General features: G+C 45.3%; 2 protein-coding genes across 16 annotated transcripts; one reads left to right on the forward strand and one right to left on the reverse strand.

The window, feature by feature from the left end:
• Positions 1-1,497: 1,497 nt before the first annotated feature.
• LOC124203670 lies at positions 1,498-13,416 on the forward strand. Of its 13 annotated transcripts, none has more exons than XM_046600423.1 (14): positions 1,498-2,084; positions 3,504-3,738; positions 5,329-5,628; positions 5,712-7,299; positions 7,375-7,828; positions 8,270-8,290; positions 8,400-8,929; positions 9,035-9,462; positions 9,529-9,819; positions 9,966-10,019; positions 10,313-10,444; positions 10,518-10,868; positions 10,941-12,204; positions 12,279-13,416. In XM_046600423.1, exons 2-14 carry the CDS (start codon positions 3,640-3,642, stop codon positions 12,527-12,529), a joined length of 5,763 nt encoding a protein of 1,920 aa, XP_046456379.1. In that variant the 5' UTR covers positions 1,498-2,084; positions 3,504-3,639; the 3' UTR covers positions 12,530-13,416. The 13 variants fall into 13 exon arrangements, with proteins under 13 accessions (XP_046456379.1, XP_046456380.1, XP_046456382.1 ...); XM_046600424.1 differs by having other exon boundaries at positions 1,499-2,084; positions 5,718-7,299; XM_046600426.1 differs by lacking the exon at positions 9,966-10,019 and having other exon boundaries at positions 1,499-2,084; positions 5,718-7,299.
• A 708-nt stretch (positions 13,417-14,124) lies between these two features.
• LOC124203698 (restin homolog) lies at positions 14,125-18,451 on the reverse strand. Of its 3 annotated transcripts, none has more exons than XM_046600468.1 (10): positions 16,236-18,451; positions 16,072-16,167; positions 15,922-16,005; positions 15,793-15,855; positions 15,646-15,729; positions 15,373-15,468; positions 15,220-15,285; positions 15,052-15,156; positions 14,839-14,988; positions 14,125-14,784 (listed from the first exon to the last, which is right to left on the reverse strand). In XM_046600468.1, the coding sequence occupies exons 1-10, from the start codon at positions 17,959-17,961 to the stop codon at positions 14,276-14,278; spliced, it is 2,979 nt and encodes a 992-aa protein (XP_046456424.1). In that variant the 5' UTR covers positions 17,962-18,451; the 3' UTR covers positions 14,125-14,275. The 3 variants fall into 3 exon arrangements, with proteins under 3 accessions (XP_046456424.1, XP_046456425.1, XP_046456426.1); XM_046600469.1 differs by having other exon boundaries at positions 15,793-15,843; positions 16,236-18,419; XM_046600470.1 differs by lacking the exon at positions 15,052-15,156 and having other exon boundaries at positions 16,236-18,419.
• Positions 18,452-18,523: the final 72 nt, after the last annotated feature.

Consider the following 18,523-nt stretch of genomic DNA (forward strand, 5'->3'; position numbering starts at 1 on the left):
CTGGCACAAATACCCTCATTCCCGGGGGTTGGAAGAGAGATAGCACTAGAAAATAAAAGTGCTCCGACAAGAAATCTTAGACATTATTTGACTTTCCCTTTTAACTTTCTTGTGGCGGCTGCAATTTGAATAAGTCCCGATTGTGCGTTTAATTGATTGATTGATAAAATTTCACGTGACATTTTCTTATTCACCAAATTTGATATTTTCCCCTTTTTATTTTCAGGGCATTGACCACTGGAATTTTTTTGGCGGAGCGTTTTGGCTAAAGGCTTCGTGAAACAGCAACACTCGAATGATGGCCTCGAGGATACGCAGACACCACTCACGCAAGAGCAGAGGGTGCGGCACGCCATTCATCCGGATAGCGGGAGGAATGTTTTCACGAGCAGACCACGCCAGGTGTAAAAGAAAAAAAGAAAAAAATCAAAATGTTGTTGAACCATCTGTCGGAATCAATTTCAAATGGGTAAAAATAAAAAGTTCAACCGTATTCACGCTTGGTCGCATTGAATAACATCGAAAACATTTTACTGGTTATTATCTTTGTGGAGATTGTACACATACTTAATTCTAAATTTTTGAGTTGCTGTTGTTGTCCGCTCCGGGGTTACACACCGTATCAATAAGCAACAACCGGATGCAACAACAACAACAACCGCTTAGCCGTATATAGTAATAATAATCATTATTTTATTTTTTTTCACGAGACGCGGCGTGCAGAATGCTTTTGTCTCGGCTCTTTTATATACGTGGCTGTTCCACCATGACCATTTGTTCCAGCCATTCAATTCTGATTATATCAGGCTAGCTTGTTTATTTGAATATCTCACACACATATCTCCCATGTTTAGTTCACGGCGTCAATGTCCAGCTGCCCAAACAGTGATAGATTCACCATCAACGGTGAAAGATGGATCTCTTCTTCGTTCCTCTGGGCCCAACAACCTAAACTGTAAAAACGTGAAAGACCAAAAATACTGGGAGGATTATTATTTTTTTATTTATTTTTTTTTTTTGTGCTGCTGGCTGAGCCTCCTGATGAAGCTATAGCTCCTAGCTAGACTACGAAGGGGGGAAAAAATCCGGTAAATTTTTGGCACGACGACAAAGAGCTCCCTCTTCTTCTTAGCACCGACTTATTTCAGTCCACCTCTTGAACTCGACTCTTTTTGTCACGCGTGAGCCATTAGGCGCGAGGAGACGAGGAAAATATATACACTCGAGGAGGAGGGGAGTGAGGGAAACAGACGGCAGTAAGGAACAAGATCACGTCGGGTCTTTGCGGTCGTTCTTCTGTCTCTCCCGAGCGTTTCGTGTTGTCATTTTCTTCCAATTGAAAAATCTACCGAGCCAGCCACCACCGCCAACCGAAAAAACATTTCTTTTGTGGTATATTTTATTATTCACTACGGTTCATTTTTTTTTTTTTTTCCAGCTCGTATTTTTCTTTTTATTTATTTTTTGTCGTGACATTTTGTTCAACACAAAATAAAATCTGGCAATCACACAGAGTTGAATTGATGACCGGTAGGTGGCTCTGCACGTGGTCAAAAAGTTTGACGTTTGGCTGGGGCATGGAGAAAAAAAAATAAGTTTCTCATTTCTCCTTCGGGCTTGCGCTGGTAGTGCAGCTGGAATATAAAGGAAAAGAGGGGAAAAAGAAGAAGAAGAAGTAAGAAAAAAAGGTGGGCTTGTTTCTAGCTGCACCGGGTGTAAATGCTGTGCTGTCATGTAAAAAGGAAAGAAAAGCCCTGCGGATTTGGAAACTCGACCGTGTTTGCAATCAGAGAGTCTCAGACTTCTCTCTCCAACTGTGTGTGTTGTGAGCTCAGAGTGTCCGGCAGCGGAGTAATTAGACGCTCCGAGTTGCTGGCTCTGTTAAAAGACGAGCTGCTGTGTGTGGTGTTGAAGAAGAAGAAGAAAAGGGTGTTCTCTCGTTCGTTCGTTCGTGCCAGTCACGGCACACACACAAGACTGTGTGGAAAAGAAGAAAACGGCGTGGATATGACATTGATTTTGTGGTGGAAAACTAATCAGAGAATGACGAAGGCAGCAACCGATCGAGTTGACTGACGCCGAAGGTATCATTGAACATTTTTATCGACAAAAGATTAGCTTCTGTGTGTGTTGTTTGGCCTTTTTTGATTTCCAGTTTATCTCTCTCTTCGGTCAATTGTGTTTGCCCTGGGTCCAACGCCTCCCTCCCTATCCCTTCTCAAGAATTTGGACTATTTCTACAGGGGGTTCAGCGTCCCTTTTGGAAAAATCAGTGCATTGAACTCTTTTTTGCTTACACAAACTTAATTGCTCGTTCTGGATGTGCATTCTCATGGCTGTCATCTCTTTCGCTGGATGTCAGCCTGATGGCTGCACACTTCTGCTCGAGCTGCAATCAATACCCACCAATCCCTTGCATGGCCCACCGTGTGTGTCACAGCAGTAAGGCCCTGACTCCTGGCAGTGCTGAAATCGCTCATGCAAGAGTGATGTCACCCTCCTTGATTGGTGACTTAGCCACTGCGATCCAGGGCAATCAGTGGGGTGTGGTGGCCAATTGAGCCTGTTCGCAGCCATTCCCTTATCTTGTCTGACTTTTTATTTGTCCCCCCCCATTAAAGGTAATCCATACTTGGGCAATCTCCACCCTGCATTTTTACGATCGTGATGTTCGTCGTCTGTGCCATTGTGTATATGGCTCGCGACATGAGCTTATCGATCCATCACTGATAGCTTCGGAAAATCTGGTCACATTGTGGCCGGGCACACGATATGTGCATGTTTTTCTCAGAGATGGGAGGGAGCGATTTGACCAAAATACGGGTACACAATAAGAGTACCTGCTGTAGGTAGGACCCGTGATGGGACCTTATTCCACTCGGCCACCCACGCCACCCTAACTACCCACCCACCCACCGGTCCACAACAACCACACATATACGAGCCTGCAACTACTACCACCTCCTTGTTTTTTTTTTTTTTTTAATTTATTTCGGGTATAACGGGCAGTGGGGCTTTGGCCCGAATTCATCCGTGCGCAGTGGAACTTCCGGATGGCTCGAACTTGCAACATAAGTTTAGTGTGTAGCTTGTTGTTTTTTATGTTTCTTTTGTGAAAGAAAAACAACTACGTCACTGAATGGAGCTACAAAACAACTTTTTCCTATATTCCCCACATCACGATGTGGCCTTAGAGCTCACATGTCCAGCACATGTTTGGTTTTTTTCGGGGCCCTTATTCATTTTTTAAAAACCCACGTCCATTTTTTTTCGGGGGGTATTTTTTCTTATTCGTTTACAGCGCGAAAAGATAAAAGAAAAGAAAAACCGCACAGTTTAACAGCTCCCCTGTCCTTCTGGGCTACCCGGCGGTGGTAAAGAATCGAAGAAGAACCAGACTGACCAGTTTTTTTTTAAACATTTTTATTTTTGTTCTTGTTGTGGGGATTCTGATGATGTGAAAAACTATTAACATATTTCTATCCGTTTTGTGTTAACAACAGGTTGACGTTTGTCTGGGGAGCTCCAGGAATTGCAACATTGGATAACAAAGAAGACTGTCAAATTTAAGCTCTATCGACTAGTGAAAACTGAAACAGACAAAAGTTTTGAACGAGAAAAAGAAGAAGAAGCTCAGAGATGTCATCGTCCGTTCGGGCCGAGTTTATGAGCCGGCCCGGTCGCCATGTTAACAATTCCGCCCTGCAACCACAACAACACGGTCAACATCGTGATAAGGTGAAAAGTTTGAATCGATTGGGGTTTTTATTTTGTTTAGTTTTTCTTTAATGTCTAGTCCCCTTTACACACTTTCACTTTTCTTTAATTACAAAATTAAATCCCCCCAAAAAGAAGCGTCTGTGACGTCACACGACGCTTCGTGAAACCGTGAGGGGGTCTTGATCAAATCGAATCACACGGATGGCCTCTCTTTTCTCTGGATGTCGGCTGTCTCCCGTCCATGTTATATTCATTTGATGGATAACGAGCGCGTTGTAAAAGCGCAGGGAACTTTTTTTTCTTTTTATTTACACGCTCAGCTGCCGTGATTGGGCCATTGTTTACGCGCGGACCATTTTTGCGTTGTGTATCCACGAATGTAAGAAGGAGACGCATTTTATGTTTTCTTTCCTATTGGACGGCGGCGGCGCCCTGACCTCAAAACCGTAACGCTTGACTTGAGTCAACGGACGACGGTTGCCTAGTGGCGGTGTCGTCGCCAGGCGTCGCGGTCCACTTGGCATTGTCAAGAAACGCCTCGTTGAATTTTCAAAGAAGAAAAACAAATAAAAATAAAAGGACAAAGCTAAAATTTTTATTTTTGTAGATGGAAGAAAAGAAAAGATTCGGAATCAAACAGGAAACTTAAACGGAAAGTGGGCGGAGTTCATTAATTCTTTTTTTATTTTCCTTCATGTAAATTTTGAAGTTTCTTTTTTTTTCTTTTCCTAATCGATAGAAAATGTAGACAATCTTTTCATTTTATTTCTAGTCTAGTCTCAGCTCTTCAAACAGAATCTCGTGGCTCCGATATTGACACATTCTTTGATAAAAGACTGTACATGTACCAGATCTGTGTGTGTTTCTGTCAATAGCCGCTGGGGGGAAAAAAAGATTAAAAGGACTCACGTGCGGTGGTGGGCTGGGGGGATGACTATCGGACGCTACGAAATCAACAGCAGTCGAACATTCGTTCCGCCAACGAGATGGTGTTCGTGGTTGGTTTCTTTGTTCCAATCACCTTCGAGTGCTTCCATAGTTGGCCAACCTCCTCCTCAGACTACTCCTGGGAAGAGTTTCTCTTCCAACATCCAACTCGTCAGTCACCGTTGCCTCGGTCCAGCTGAACAGTCGACGATATTGCACACACGTGTTAGTTTTCTTTTATTCAACTTAAATCTACCGAAAATAAGTTTCAGTTTTTTTTCCTCTTATCTCTTGATTTTTCCTTTTGGAATAAATTATTGACATCTGGATCGTTGCGCAAGTCCGAATCTTTAGCTCCTTTGAGGCCCTTTCTTTTTATCGCTCTACTCCAGCTGGTTTTTATCACAGAACAAAATTTTTTTGCCCAGCTCCATGTTGGTGTAGTAGTAGCGGTGACGTGCCTCCCATTTACCGTACGTTGCCCTAATCTGTGGAATTCCAGACTTTGTGTGTGTTTGTTTTTTTAATATTTCTCCTTGCCTGGCCAGCCAGCAGGAGTTCTTGTGTGAAATCTAGTGGATATTTCGTGACTGCCGGATACTTTTTTTTTGTCTTATTTGTGATCGGCTTCGATAGTAATTAGTGTGTGATGTTTTGGCTTCATTGATTTTTTCCAAACAGGGACGGCCGCTTAGCCAGCACTCTAACGGTGAGGACGGCCAACAGTCTGCCACGGCCAAAAGTGTCGTCGGGGCCAAAGTCTCTCAGCTGGCCCATCTCTTTCAGAGCCGCTCCAAGGAAGCAGAGGCGGCCATTCCAATAGCGACGACAACAACAACCATTTCGCCCAGCGCCGCTGCGGTTCCTCCAGTGTCTCCGACCTCGTCCGTCCCCGCTCCGCCGACTGCTGCCGTCGTTGGCGGCCGCACGAAACCGTCCAGCCGCAGCGAAACCGACAAGGAAACAGCGGCCCATCAGGACGTAAATAATAGAACGAGGCGCAATTATGTCGTGAACGACTGGTGGAAAAACAACGTTATCTTTTATTATTTTATTTTGTCTGGTTCCAGGTTCCGACGCTGGGCCCAACTGTCGTGCGGACGGAGAGCCAGTTGGCCCGGTTCAACACGGCCAGAGCTTTGTTCGAAAAGCTGGGCTTTGACGACAAGAAGTCGGATCCAGGGTCCAATAAGGGCGTCGAGAAGAGTTTGAGCGGGCGGTCCAGCCGGGTGGGCAGCGAAAGTTCCAGGCATTCGCATTACTCGTCGCGTTCGCCTTCACCGTTGTCGACGGAGCGGCACCAATCGGCTCCCGGGATCCGGACGGGCCGCTCTCCGTCGCCCAGCGCGACGCCGGCGTCGGATCGCAACCGAGGCAGCTCGGTGGATGCGTTGCGCTCCACTCGGACGGAACGGAAGCCGCCGCCCACCAACGGCCACGAACACAAAATGGAAACGGTTCAAGTCCAGGTGGTCAACAAAGTGGCTATGCCTCCCAGCAAGCCCGAGCCGCCGGCCAAGACGGACAAGGCCCGAATCTCGAGCAAGGAGCTGATTGAGAAGCAGAAGAATTGGATCCAGCATTTCAAGGGCAGTTCCAAACCGGCACAGGTGCAGGTCCAGCAGAGTAAGCCGGCCTTGAACCAGGAGGCCATCAACCGGATCAACAGCGAAAAGAAGGGTCCTTCGCCTCTTCCGGCCAATTCGCCCATCAGCAATGAGAAGGAGAAAGAAGCCTGGGTCAAGGAACGGGCTGGATTACTCTCCGGATGGATGGCCTCGCCAGCCGTACCCCTTCCAGTCTCACCTACGCCTCCTGCCAACAACGTCTCTGAGTCCAGCAAAGAGAGCTCCTATTTCCTATCGGCCCGCCAACGCTTCGAGGCTCAGACCAAGTTGACGGAACGGGTCACCACCACCAGTATTTCTAGCACCACCACCACTTCGTCCAACCGGATACTGAACCAGTCGGCGGATAATCTCAATGAATCCTTTGAAATCCGGAGTAACAGCAGCAACAGTTCGCAGTCTGTCCGTACGGTGGAACTCAACGAGACGACCAGCCTCAACAAATCGTTCCGCTCGACGACGTCCGCCGAAACGCCAATTCCTTCCGTCGAGCTGGATAAGGAGGAGGAGGAGGAGGATTGCAGCCGGAAAAATGGCGTCGGCGGAAGCGATTTGCTCAGCACGGACAGCGGCATCGTTGTCCTTGCCGTTGAAAACGTGACGACCGAGAAGGTGATCGAAGAAGCGCTGGACCGGATCGACTGTGAGAATCCCGTCTCTCCTCCACCTGCTTCCGTTCCTGCTGGCCAGGTTTCGTCTTCCCATCAGTCTGAGAAGGCGGCCTCGCTCAACAGCAGCCTCCAGGAAAACGAGGAGGTTTTCTACGACAATTCGGTGACCAGCGCCCGTTTCGACGAGTGGCAATTGCGTACGCCCACCCAGCTGGACGACTCGCCCGTCTTCAAGAGCGCCACTTTGGACTTCGACGCTCTCGTCTCGGACGGAGACGAAGCCAAGCAGCTGGAGCCCGACGACGAGGAACTCTTCCGCACCAGTTCCGAAATGTCGGAAACGGATCTGTCGCCGCTCAGCAGTCCTCCGCCGGAATTCTGCAAAGAGCCAGTCAGTCCAGCACCTCCTCCCAGTACGTATTTATTTATTTTTTTATTTGTTTTTCCATCCAGCGGATTAATTTTTTTGGATTTTTCAATTGTTCCAGTCATCGTTCAAACGAACAATGTTGAGGATGACTTTGAGGAGCCCGCCGCGCCCATCATTCTGGCGCCGACGGTTGTTGAAGGCACCAATCGTTACGTTCTCCAGCTGGAAGGTTTCTCCGACATGCTGGAATCTTCCGACGACACTGCCGTCGACAGCCTGGAGCCGGAGCTGGTGGAAATCGCCAGCACCCACGACCAATCGCATCCCGAATTGGAACTAGACGAGATTCAAATGTCACCGGCCATGGAACAGGAAGTCACGGTCGTTGTCATGCCCACCATTCCGCCCAATCAAGCGGCGGCGGAAGTGGATGAGCCAGCTGCGGAGGAAGAGAGCGAGATCTACCTCCGGCGGCCGCAGTTCCGCGTCGACGTGGAATCGTCGGATGTCGAATGCGATTCCGACGAACTTTTAATGACATCCGAAGAGGCCGACAGTCTCCTGAGTTCCAGGTAAATGAACTACGACTCGCTAAACAATTTTTAATTGCCCGAAATTATTCCGGCTGGGTTTTTTTTTTGGCTTCCACCACTGCGGTCCTCCCTGTGTTTTGTTTTTGTTGTTGTTGGCAATGGCCCGAATCTTCTTTTCTATTTGTAGCCTCTCCTTATATGTTTTTGGCATTAGCCTTTTTTTGATTTTTTTTTACAAGTCGTCAATTTTTATCTTTTAACCTACTTATTTTTTTATTGTATTTTTCCTGTCGCTCCTGCCTCTCTCCCACCACGCAACGCTGCACGTTATTTCTGTACACACACACTGGAACTCTGGCCTTCCTATTCCGCACATTCATCGTGGCGCACGCTCTTCCTTTTTCCGTTTAATTATTTCCACTTTTATTTATTTTTTTTTTTTCATTTTTGTAATTCAATTAAAAACTTGGCATCTCGCAGAATTTTGGAAAAACGTGTCAAGTGAGTTGTTGTTCCAGGAATTTTTATTTTTTATTTTTGTTGTTGTTGTTGTTTTTCGCCTCGACTCCCGCGTGAAATGACTCACATGTTGTTTTGCATTCCACTTTAGATCGGGGCAGACGGCGACCAACGCCCATGAAGGCGAGTCCATCTCCTTAGAGCCGGACAGTCTGGAACCGGCGCCCATCAGCGCCGGTGGCAACAGCGGCAAATTGTTGAACGCCAATCAGCCGACGACGACGATGGGCAACGTCAAGAGCAAATCGACGCTGGAAGATATCGACGAAGTGTCGGTGACCAATGTGACTGTCGCCGTGGCTGGCCCTTCCATTTTGGATCAGATGGCCGAAGACGTGCCCTGGGCCGACGACGATTCGTGGCAGGCCACCAACCAGCCGGACACGCCAATCCGCCAGGATGAAACGGACAAATCGGTGGCCCCAGTTGAGGATTCGTCCATGACGGGACCTTTCGTCGACGAAGATGGCGTCCACTACCTCCACGACGGCCATTATTGGCTGGAAATGCCCGGATTACCACCGGCCGAAGAGACTCCTGTGCCTCTGATCATCACCAACGGCGAACCTGAGCCCAGGAGCCGAAACATTCGTGTCCGTTTCACCACCGATCCCATCCGAGGTGCGTTTTCGTGATTCATCCTGGAACGTGTCCAGTGTCTTGCCCATTTTGCAACGTTTTGAAATTTCTATTCTTGTCCCGTTTGTTTTTTTGACGCTTGCACAGTCTACAGCACATTCTCCGTCAACGATTACGACCGGCGTAATGAAGACGTTGACCCAGTTGCCGCATCGGCCGAGTACGAGCTGGAGAAACGGGTGGAAAAGATGGACGTTTTCCCCGTCGAACTGATCAAGGGCCCCGAAGGATTGGGATTGAGCATCATCGGAATGGGCGTGGGTGCCGACGCTGGACTGGAGAAGCTCGGCATCTTTGTCAAGACGATCACGGACGGAGGAGCCGCGGCCCGCGACGGCCTCATCCAGGTCAACGACCAAATTATTCAGGTGGACGGCCAGTCGCTGGTCGGAGTGACTCAGGCTTACGCCGCTTCCGTCCTACGCAATACTTCCGGTCTAGTCCAGTTTCTCATTGGACGCGAGAATGATCCCCAGAACAGCGAAGTGGCCCAACTCATCCGCCAATCCGTCCAGGTGAAATTTTTTAAAAATTTTGATATTCCAGTTTGAATTTTATCAATTCCATTTAATCTCTCCCAGGCTGACCGTGAACGTGAAGATCGTCGTCGGGCCATGGAAGCCGAGTTGACACGTCATTTCATGAACAACGTGGCGGAAGAGCCTGACATGAGTTCTGGCGCCGGGCCACCGCCTTACGTAAGCGCCCCGCCATCTTATCACAGCAGCAATAGCGCCCCAGCATCTCTAGCGTCCAGCCATCCCGCACCAGCCTCGCCGGAAGCGAGCTTAGCTGTTGGTACCAATTCCATCCCAGGCGTCCTCAACGCCCAGGAGGAAAGTGTCCAGGTTCTTCAACAAAAGCTCAAAGAGGTTCAAAATGAATTTTTAATTTATTGAAATCAAATTCAAATTTCCCGCACTTTCACCAAACGAAACAAAAACAGTTCCCCCTTCAAACACGCCCCCTTTTTCTTACAATTATGTCTATTTAATTTATTGCCATGTGAATGACGCAGGCCGTGACCCGCTCCGTCAAAGCAGAAAGTGAACTGCTCAGCTTGAAAAAGCGGGTAAGGAACCATACCAAAGATAGTGGTAGAAATAGATAGACCGGACAAGAAAAGTTAAAAATTGAGACTTTTTTATCGTGGCCTTCGTTGGCTCTTAACAAACCACAAGGCCCTACGCGACGCACTTCCCTCCCTCCTTTTGTTGTTGTTGTTGTTGTGTGACGCTGATTTGGACTGCGGCATGATCTCAACAACACTCAAGACGTTTTTGACACAGACAGCACTTGTTTTAAATTCCGGAATCGGTCATTTTTTCGCGGGATTTTTTATTTATCAATTTGGTCTTTTTCCAGCTTACGGAATTGGAGGCCAACAGCCGACACCAGGAAGCCGAGTCCAGCAGTAACGTCCGAGAATACGAGCGAGCCTTGTCCGGTGTCCAGCAGGAAGTCACTGCCTACCAAACGGTCCTGGCCCAAACTCAGGTTGGTGGATGTTTTGTTCAACCATTGAAATGATTCCAGTGAAATGAATTGAACATTTGATTGATGAACACAGACCCAGTACAGCTCACTGGAGGATAAATACAACAAGGCCAAGCAGATGATCCGGGGGATGCAGGAGCGGGAGCGAGAAGTGCTGCTGAAGGTGCGGCATCGTGAGGCCGGCTTCCACACGCTCCTCCAGGCCCTGCAGCATCGCATGCAGCTACTGGAACTTCATTTGGTTGAAGCCCAGAGAGCCGCCGGTTTGCCCGTCTCCATCCCACCTCCTCCGCCCAATCTGGGCGGACTCCTCTCTGTCGGATTTGTCGAAACTTCGCTGAGTGACGTCACAGACTTGTCCATCCTTGACAGCAGCCAGGCAGACTCGTCCCTGGCCGTCGAGCTCAAGGAAGAGCTGGACAGGGTAAGTCATCCATTGGAAATCGTTTCCCTCCCCTTTAATGCAAATTTTTATTGAAAATTGTTGAAAATGTAGGTCATTCCTCCTCACGAGCCGCTGGACACATCAGCCGCCCGTGGACGGGCCGAATTGGCTTCCCGTGGTGGCATGGCCCTGCGTCAGTCACCGTCCCAGGGACTCATCCGCCGATCCGGCTTGGGTGGAGGAGGCGCCAGCATGTCGTCAACGTCGTCTTTGGAACACAGTTTCATCGAAGAATCGTCGCGACTGGAAGTGGATTCGATGACGGAATCGACGGGCCACGACCGCTCGCAAGAATCCATCCAGTTCCACGAAGCTTTTTTTGCTTCCGCCTCCTCTACGACGACCAGCGCTGGTCGATCGGCCGTCACCAGTCGATCCCAACAGCAAGTCCAGCAAGTCTACTCGACCAGCTCTCAGCAACAACAACAATACTACCAACAACAACAACAGCAGCTACAACAGGAGGCCACCCAGCAGCTCCAGCAGCAGCAGCTTTTACAGATGCAGCAAATTCAACAGCAACAAGCCCAGCAACAAGCCCAACAACAAGCCCAACAACAAGCCCAACAACAAGCCCAACAACAAGCCCAACAACAAGCCCAACTTCAGCAACAGCAACAACTCCAACTTCAACAACAACAACAACAACAGCGTCACTACCACCACTCTGCCACCGTATCGTCCGTCAAGGCTGAAGAGCTGCACCAGTCGACGACGACGTACTACCAGCAGCACGAGCACCAACATTTCACGACAACGAATAGCAGCGCCAATAGCGGCGGTTACGTCAACGTCCAGCAACAACAACAACACTCCCAACCGCCTCGTTCACTGCCACAACAACAACACGTCAACGAGCAACTGAAGCAGCTGCTGGCCGAGCGGGAATTCTTGAGGGAACATTCCAACGTCAACTCTGGCGGAGGAGAACCTCCGGTTGTTCCCAGTCGACTCCAGCCGGCCACTTCGTCCAACCGCAGTATGGGTCGATCGGTAGCGCCGGAACAGCAGAGGCCCGTCCCACCGCCCCATCAACCACCCAACGTTTTTTATCCGGTCGGCAGTTCGGTACAAGACGGTCGGCCCGCCGCCCTGGACTCCCAGATGAGGGGCTCCATGCGCTCGAATCCGACCAGCGCGGCCGTCACTCCGGACGGCGGAGTGGTACGGAGTAACAGCGCCAGTGGGATGACGGACTCGCTGACGTCGTCGATCGTGTCGATCTCGTCCAACTCATCGTCGCACACTCCGTTCCAGCAGTCGCCCGTCTCGGACTGGAACGTGGAACACGTCGGCAATTGGCTGCGATCCATCGGTACGTTGAATTACTAAAAAAAAGCCGAGCCAATTTGGATTTTGATTGTGTCGCATTTGCCCCTCCCCAAACAGGATTGGAGACGTACGTTGTCCATTTCGCGGCCAACGGAGTGCGCGGCGAAGAGTTGTTGACGATGGAGTCGCCCCGGATCAAGTTACTAGTGCCGCAGGCGGCCGAAAGGGCCCGACTCAAGCACCGACTCAAGGAGCTCCGAGCGGCTGCCGACAAAGACAAACGCAACCGCGAACGGGAGCGCAAGGAAAGGGAAAAACTCCAGCGCAAAGCGGAGAAATTGGCCGAGAAAGCGTCCAGGAAAAAGTGAAAACGTCTTGGAGTTTTTTTACTTGACTTTGATTGGCAACTGACCAAAAAAACAACAACAATTCTGATGGATGAAAAAGAAAGCGAAATATTATTATTGCATTCCAGCCCAACACCCAATTATTATTTTTTTTTCAATTAGATTTAAACAAAATTTGATGGGGCGGCAGCTGCCACTATTTTATTTAAAATTTCGTAATTTCTGCTTTAATTATTCGTCCCTATTATTTTGTTATTTGTAAGATTTTTTTTTTCTTTTGAATGTCAACTTTTTTCCTTTCGTCTGTTTTTAAAATTGAAGTGATTTTCGATGGATGTAGTGGAATGAATCAAATGTTTGTCCAAAATTTTTGCTAGCGAGATTATTGTCTTGATCTCCGCCTACTTTTTAAAAAACTAGATTGGTGTGTGCTCCTCCCACTCACCTTATCACGTGCAAATAACTTGTATAGTGTCAATTTGTTTCTCGTCTTTGTTTCGCTATTATTTTTCTTCATTTCTTTCTATCTCTCTTAATGAGTTTGTGTATAACAGACTGGAATTGAACCCGGAAGAGATTCTCTTTCTGCAATTTACTTGACTCGACTCGTTCAAGATCAAAACCCGGATGAGTTTATTTTGTTTTCAACTCGACTTTGAAATTTATTTAATTTCTTTTTTTTTTTTTTCGTATGTGCGCTCTCTCTACCCTTTTTTGTGTGTGGTTTCGATGAATTAGCCGGCGCTCCGTTTGTTATTTTGTCGATGATGGATATATTCCTGCTCTCTCTCTCTCTCTCTATCCCACCCCCAAACTGTTTGTCTCTTCAACTCTTGAAATGAAATGAAAGAACAATTGTACAATTGGCATTCAGTGACGTTGTAATAATAAATGAAAAGGGTATTTTATCCGTCACCGTTTTTTCATTCTAGAGGCCAATGTTCACTCGATTTAAATATAGTTGCGGCTGCTGCTAACAGATGGCGTTTTACTAGCAGACGACTGGAATACCAGTTTTTTGGTAACAATTTGATTGTTTGCTCTGTTGTCCTGTTGATTGTGATTTGTTAAGTGTACAGAATGAAGGTGAGTGAACGGTTGAACACGCTGTTGATTATGTGAAGCCAATTTGTCATTCATATCTATTTTTGAATTAGAATCTGCAATCCTATTGTGGACCAAATCATCTTTAGCTCATCCTTAAATTCATCTACAGTTGTTCTTCATCAGCAACTTTCGTGTCTTCTCGTTCTCGGTGTGTCAAAGTAGTAAGTTTTTAATCTAATTTCTTTTAAAGCTGAAATGATTCGTTCTCGTGGTATGAGTGGAATGAACGAGTTAGTTTTGCATATATTTTGCAATATCTTTTTTGCTTTGTCAAGTGGACATGTTGGGGATCTGGCCACGATCTGGCAATCAAAATGAGTTTTTTAATGTCCTTTTTTATAAATATTTTCATACAGATTTATGTTTAGTGAATGCGCACTATAGTGTGCATGTAACCGTGAACATTTTCTTGAAATATTCGAATCCGTTAACGAATTAGACGAGAATGAATTTTCTCCTATTTCCATTCCGTTTTTATTTGTCGCGTGTACATTTTCGTAGATACAAACTTCAAAATTGGTTAGTGTATTCACAAAATCTTATTGCAGACACAGTCAAATTTTTGTGAAGAAATCCCCACCCCTTAATGGATTAGAATCGAAAGAATTCTTTTGCCATTCCCCCTTGCATTACCCAATGAAAATTTTTTCCCCAAAAACCTTAAAGGGACGCCCCAATTTCCTCCTCCAACATGAATCCCGTGAAATGGGTGTTGTGCTCACCGTCGTCATGCAAATAAAAATTCGAGTATGAACCAGAATAAGAAATCGCCACCCAAACTCGATCGCCTTTTTTCATACTCAGCGTCGATTGGAGGGTCAACGGACTAAATTGATCCGTGGCGCTGTTGTACTCCTGAACAAAACTACTCGCAATTAGATTGCCGTTCAAATAAAGACGAGAACTTAACCTAGAGTGAGATGAAGCTGAAAAAATTAACGAAGAACTTTTGAACTTCAGACGCGCCACTCCCGTGAAAGAGAAAAAATAAATTCCCGGTCGCGGTGCCGTGAATATTCCCGATGCCAAATTCATGGCATTTCCCTCGTTCACCCGCGCCAAATTGAACGTAATCGGAGTGTATTGGTTGTAACATTCAGAATTTCTCTGGACGTAGAAATGGACGGGCGCCGATTTGACGTCGGCGTATCCGATCCATTTCTGTGTGTCTGTAAACAAAAGAATTAGACAAACAATAACCAGGAAACGTGAACAAGTCGTACCATTTTGATCAGCATTAAAGTTGCAGTAAATCATTTCCATCTTCTTTGATCCTTTGACAGAAAAGAATCCGCTCAGTTTATGCCCCATTCGCTGCAGATCTGCACACGAGTTCGGCATTTTACCAATGTCAACTTTTTCACTCGTTCGCTCTGTTAAAATAAAATTCAGATTCTTTTCATCGTGTCACATAAAACAATTCTTTCAGATTTTACCATTTAATTGGGTCGTCAAATCCGCAACGGCGGACTTGGTGCTGCTCAATTCCATTCTCGTTGAGGACAAATATGTTGTTGCAGTTTCCAATTGACTTAGAGTTGCTGAACCATTTCGTTCGATCATATTAAAGCAAGTTAATAAGTTTAAAGAAAAATGAATAATACCTTCAAGTTCTTTTCTCAGATTGTCTGCGGTGACTTTAAATTCGAACCCTAGCTGTTCCAATTTCGCTAACAATAATAGAAAACAAAATGAATCTTATTTCTTTTGTTTTTCAATCGATAATTCAATGTTTTAGCATAACAGCTGTTAAATACCGTTTAGTATTGCTAATAAATCGTCGAAATTTTTCCTTAAATCAGTCCCCGTTTCCTTCAGTTCAGTTTTAGTATTCTCAAGCTCCTGCCTAGTCTCTAAATGGAATCGCATCATTAGTTTGTTCAATTTCCCACCGAGTTTTCATGTTCAATTCAAAAATAATTCTTAATATTCCTTCTAATTTTTTAGTCAAATCTGTCATATTAATTCTTATGTTTGCTAATACTAATAGTACTATAGTTTCCAAATCATTTGAGGTTGCTGAATTTTACCTTCCAGTTCCTTTTTCAGATTTTCTTCAGCAACCTTTAGTTCTTTTTCTTCTTGACCTATTCGTTGAAAATTCGCGTCACACTCTAAGAAAAAAAATTTATAGAATTTTTTTTAAACAAAAACATTTAATAAAAATTTTAATTTACTTTTGAGTTCAGTTGACAAATTTGCGGTCGTGATTTTTATTTCCGCCAACTCTGTTTCAGTCGCTAAATTTATTGAAAAAAATTTTTGCATTTGAATTTCTTGCTAATCAGTATGTAACAATGAAATACCCTTTAATTTTGTAGTATAATTATTGACATTGGCCATGGTTTTGTCCAACTCGATTTTGCTTTTCTCCAACTCCTGTTTAGTCACTTCAGTTCAATCACAACATCTTTTTAAAATGCTGTTTTTGTTTATTCTTAAATAATTAGAAATACCTGCTAATTTATTAGTCAAATCACTCTTCACATTACCCAGTTCGGTGTTCGTATTTACCAAGTTCATCACAGTTGTCCTTAAGAGTTCTTTAGTATCTGAAATGAGATTGCAATTAATCAATTGTTAATTAAATGAAATGTTTCGTCAAAATGCCAACAAAAACCTTTGAGCTCGTCTTTCAGATTGTTCAATTCGTCGGTGATAGTCAATCTTGCACGTTCCATAACTTTAATCGGCGCCGACAGTTCGGCGGTCGTGTAACTGACACGAATGTTGTGATCCTGAAACGATTGAGAATCACGAAATGTGTCCAAATTGATTCTGCTCAGTTGTATCGGTTTGGGCACGAATTTCTCTCCGTCCCATTGAACGTGGTTTCTGCTTTTTTGCAATATATTTTCCACTTCTGCTGTCAATATTTCGGATGGGCGGGAAAAGGAATCGTTCCACATTTTTCCTGAAATTGTTGAACTGATTCTGTCCACGTCAGCCCAACTATTTGAGTCGTAATTGTGCTGGATTTTTTCTTTATTCTCCACATTTCTATTATGTTCATTCGAAATTTTCTTTGCGTTTTCACTCGTCTCGTTTTCTTGTTCGGTATTGTGAGTGTTGATATTTTCTATTGCGACTTTAGTGTCATCATCAAAAACCAACACACCGGCAGTGACATTCGTGTCATCTCTGCTGGTTGTCGATTTGTCATCGCGAGTTTGATTGCGGCTGGTTTGCTCTTGGTCTGTTGCTTCTGATCTTCTCATTTCATTTTCATTCGCATCGTTCGTTTGATTTGAGCGACCAGTTTCTCCATCCATTTTTACCTCCTCGTCTTGATTACTCGAATTTGATATTTGAATGACATCCGATTGTTTCTCCGCTTTTGGAAACATGTCCGCCAATTTCTTCTGAGTTTCCTTGTCCAGTTCGTTGATGATTTCATTCAAAGTTTTCGTCGTCCAATCCGGCCGGTGATTGTCCTCATGCCAGAAAACAGAGTCCCACATTTTGTCACTTTGTTCTCTTATGGTCGTCCTGGATGTGACCAGCAAATCTTTTAAAATGTTTAAAATTTGCGATTCCGTGTCCGGAGACACGACCTCGTAGTCGTCAAATGTGTCCATTCGGATGTTAGTGACCATTTCCGCCAACATTTTCTTCTCATCGCTGGCCGTCAAAAAAATTTCTTTTTTGTCTTTAAATTTCTGTAAAAGAGTAGAAACCAATTGACCGGAAGTGACACTGTCGATGCTGATGGTCGTATGTTTAGTTTGCGACGTTTGCGATGACAAACTGTACAGCAGTTTTAAATGGTCAAATTGTTCGGGTTTAGATCGCATTTCGTTGGCCAGTTTATCGCAGATTTTCTGCTCATGACACGATAGAGAAAACCACAGGATTTTGCTCTCGTCATAATTGGTCCACTCTGGATACAGCCAATAATCCACTGTGGGTCTTTTGCTCGTGAGGATGACCTTCTCCAACGGAATAACTCTCACTTTATCGGATTGTATTTCTTGACCGATAGATATTTTTAAATGTTTGACCACTTCCTTTTGGACTTTGTCGTTCCACATTTCCACACGAAATCTCATCTCTGGTTGATTCGTGACGTTGTTGTATACACTAACGGCACTGTTTTGGTCCAATAGCGCAAGGGGAGAGTAGAAGTATTTTTTCTGGCTGGTACTCGTTGTTGCTTTGTGATTATTGGCGTGTTCGTAAATTTCAACGAGAAAGTCGCCGTACTCCATGAAAGTTAACGTGTCCGGTGAGATTTGCAGTTTTTCCCAAGAGGAAGAAACGCCGGGGTCGATTGATTGGCAATTGCAGCAAAATAAGGCAAAAGCCAAAATGATGGCGAGGATGATTTGCATTGGAGTCATAGCCATTTTGAATTAAAAGTTTTTCGTTTTTTATTGCAAATCAATTGAAATTCAGTTACTATTTTCCGAACCAATTTTCCGAAAATTAAAGAAAACGTACTATGGTAAAAAGGACCAACTTATCTTAAATGGTGAATGGTGAACATATACCGAAACTAGATTAATTTATTGTCGCGATTGTCGGCCAATATTTTAAAAATGGGAACTCACACTTTACTGCGTATTCATAAAGAAATATAACGACAGACTAATTCGATTTGGGTTCGTTCCAGAGTCTTGCCAGTGGGTAATCAAGTGTGTCGACTGTGTCGTATTTACGCGATTGACAACTATAAACAGAGACTGTGTAATTTGATATGTTTTCGGGTGGGAGCAGAACGTAGGACCCATTCTGGATACGCAAACACATTTCGATCTTTTCCAACCAACGTACCGTGCAGAAAAATAAAATAGAAAAAAAGATGAGAGAAAATCTGAAATGTCACCAAATAAAAAACGGCACCGATGCATCGCGCTATGGATCGCATCAGGTTGTTGCTGTTGTTGCGATTGTCATCTACTGCTTAAA

The sequence above is a fragment of the Daphnia pulex genome, chromosome 10 (genome assembly GCF_021134715.1).
Source record: "Daphnia pulex isolate KAP4 chromosome 10, ASM2113471v1".
NCBI classification, from domain to species: domain Eukaryota; kingdom Metazoa; phylum Arthropoda; class Branchiopoda; order Diplostraca; family Daphniidae; genus Daphnia; species Daphnia pulex.

Coding starts and splice junctions, on each gene's coding strand:
- LOC124203670 (XM_046600414.1), top strand. CDS start 4,651: ATGACTATCGGACGCTACGAAATCAACAGCAGTCGAACATTCGTTCCG. Junction 7,829..8,269: donor GACAGTCTCCTGAGTTCCAG/GTAAATGAACTA, acceptor GGCATCTCGCAG/AATTTTGGAAAAACGTGTCA. Junction 9,463..9,528: donor TCATCCGCCAATCCGTCCAG/GTGAAATTTTTT, acceptor AATCTCTCCCAG/GCTGACCGTGAACGTGAAGA.
- LOC124203698 (XM_046600468.1), bottom strand. CDS start 17,961: ATGGCTATGACTCCAATGCAAATCATCCTCGCCATCATTTTGGCTTTT. Junction 16,168..16,235: donor TCTGAAAGACGAGCTCAAAG/GTTTTTGTTGGC, acceptor ATCTCATTTCAG/ATACTAAAGAACTCTTAAGG. Junction 15,856..15,921: donor TTATACTACAAAATTAAAGG/GTATTTCATTGT, acceptor CAATAAATTTAG/CGACTGAAACAGAGTTGGCG.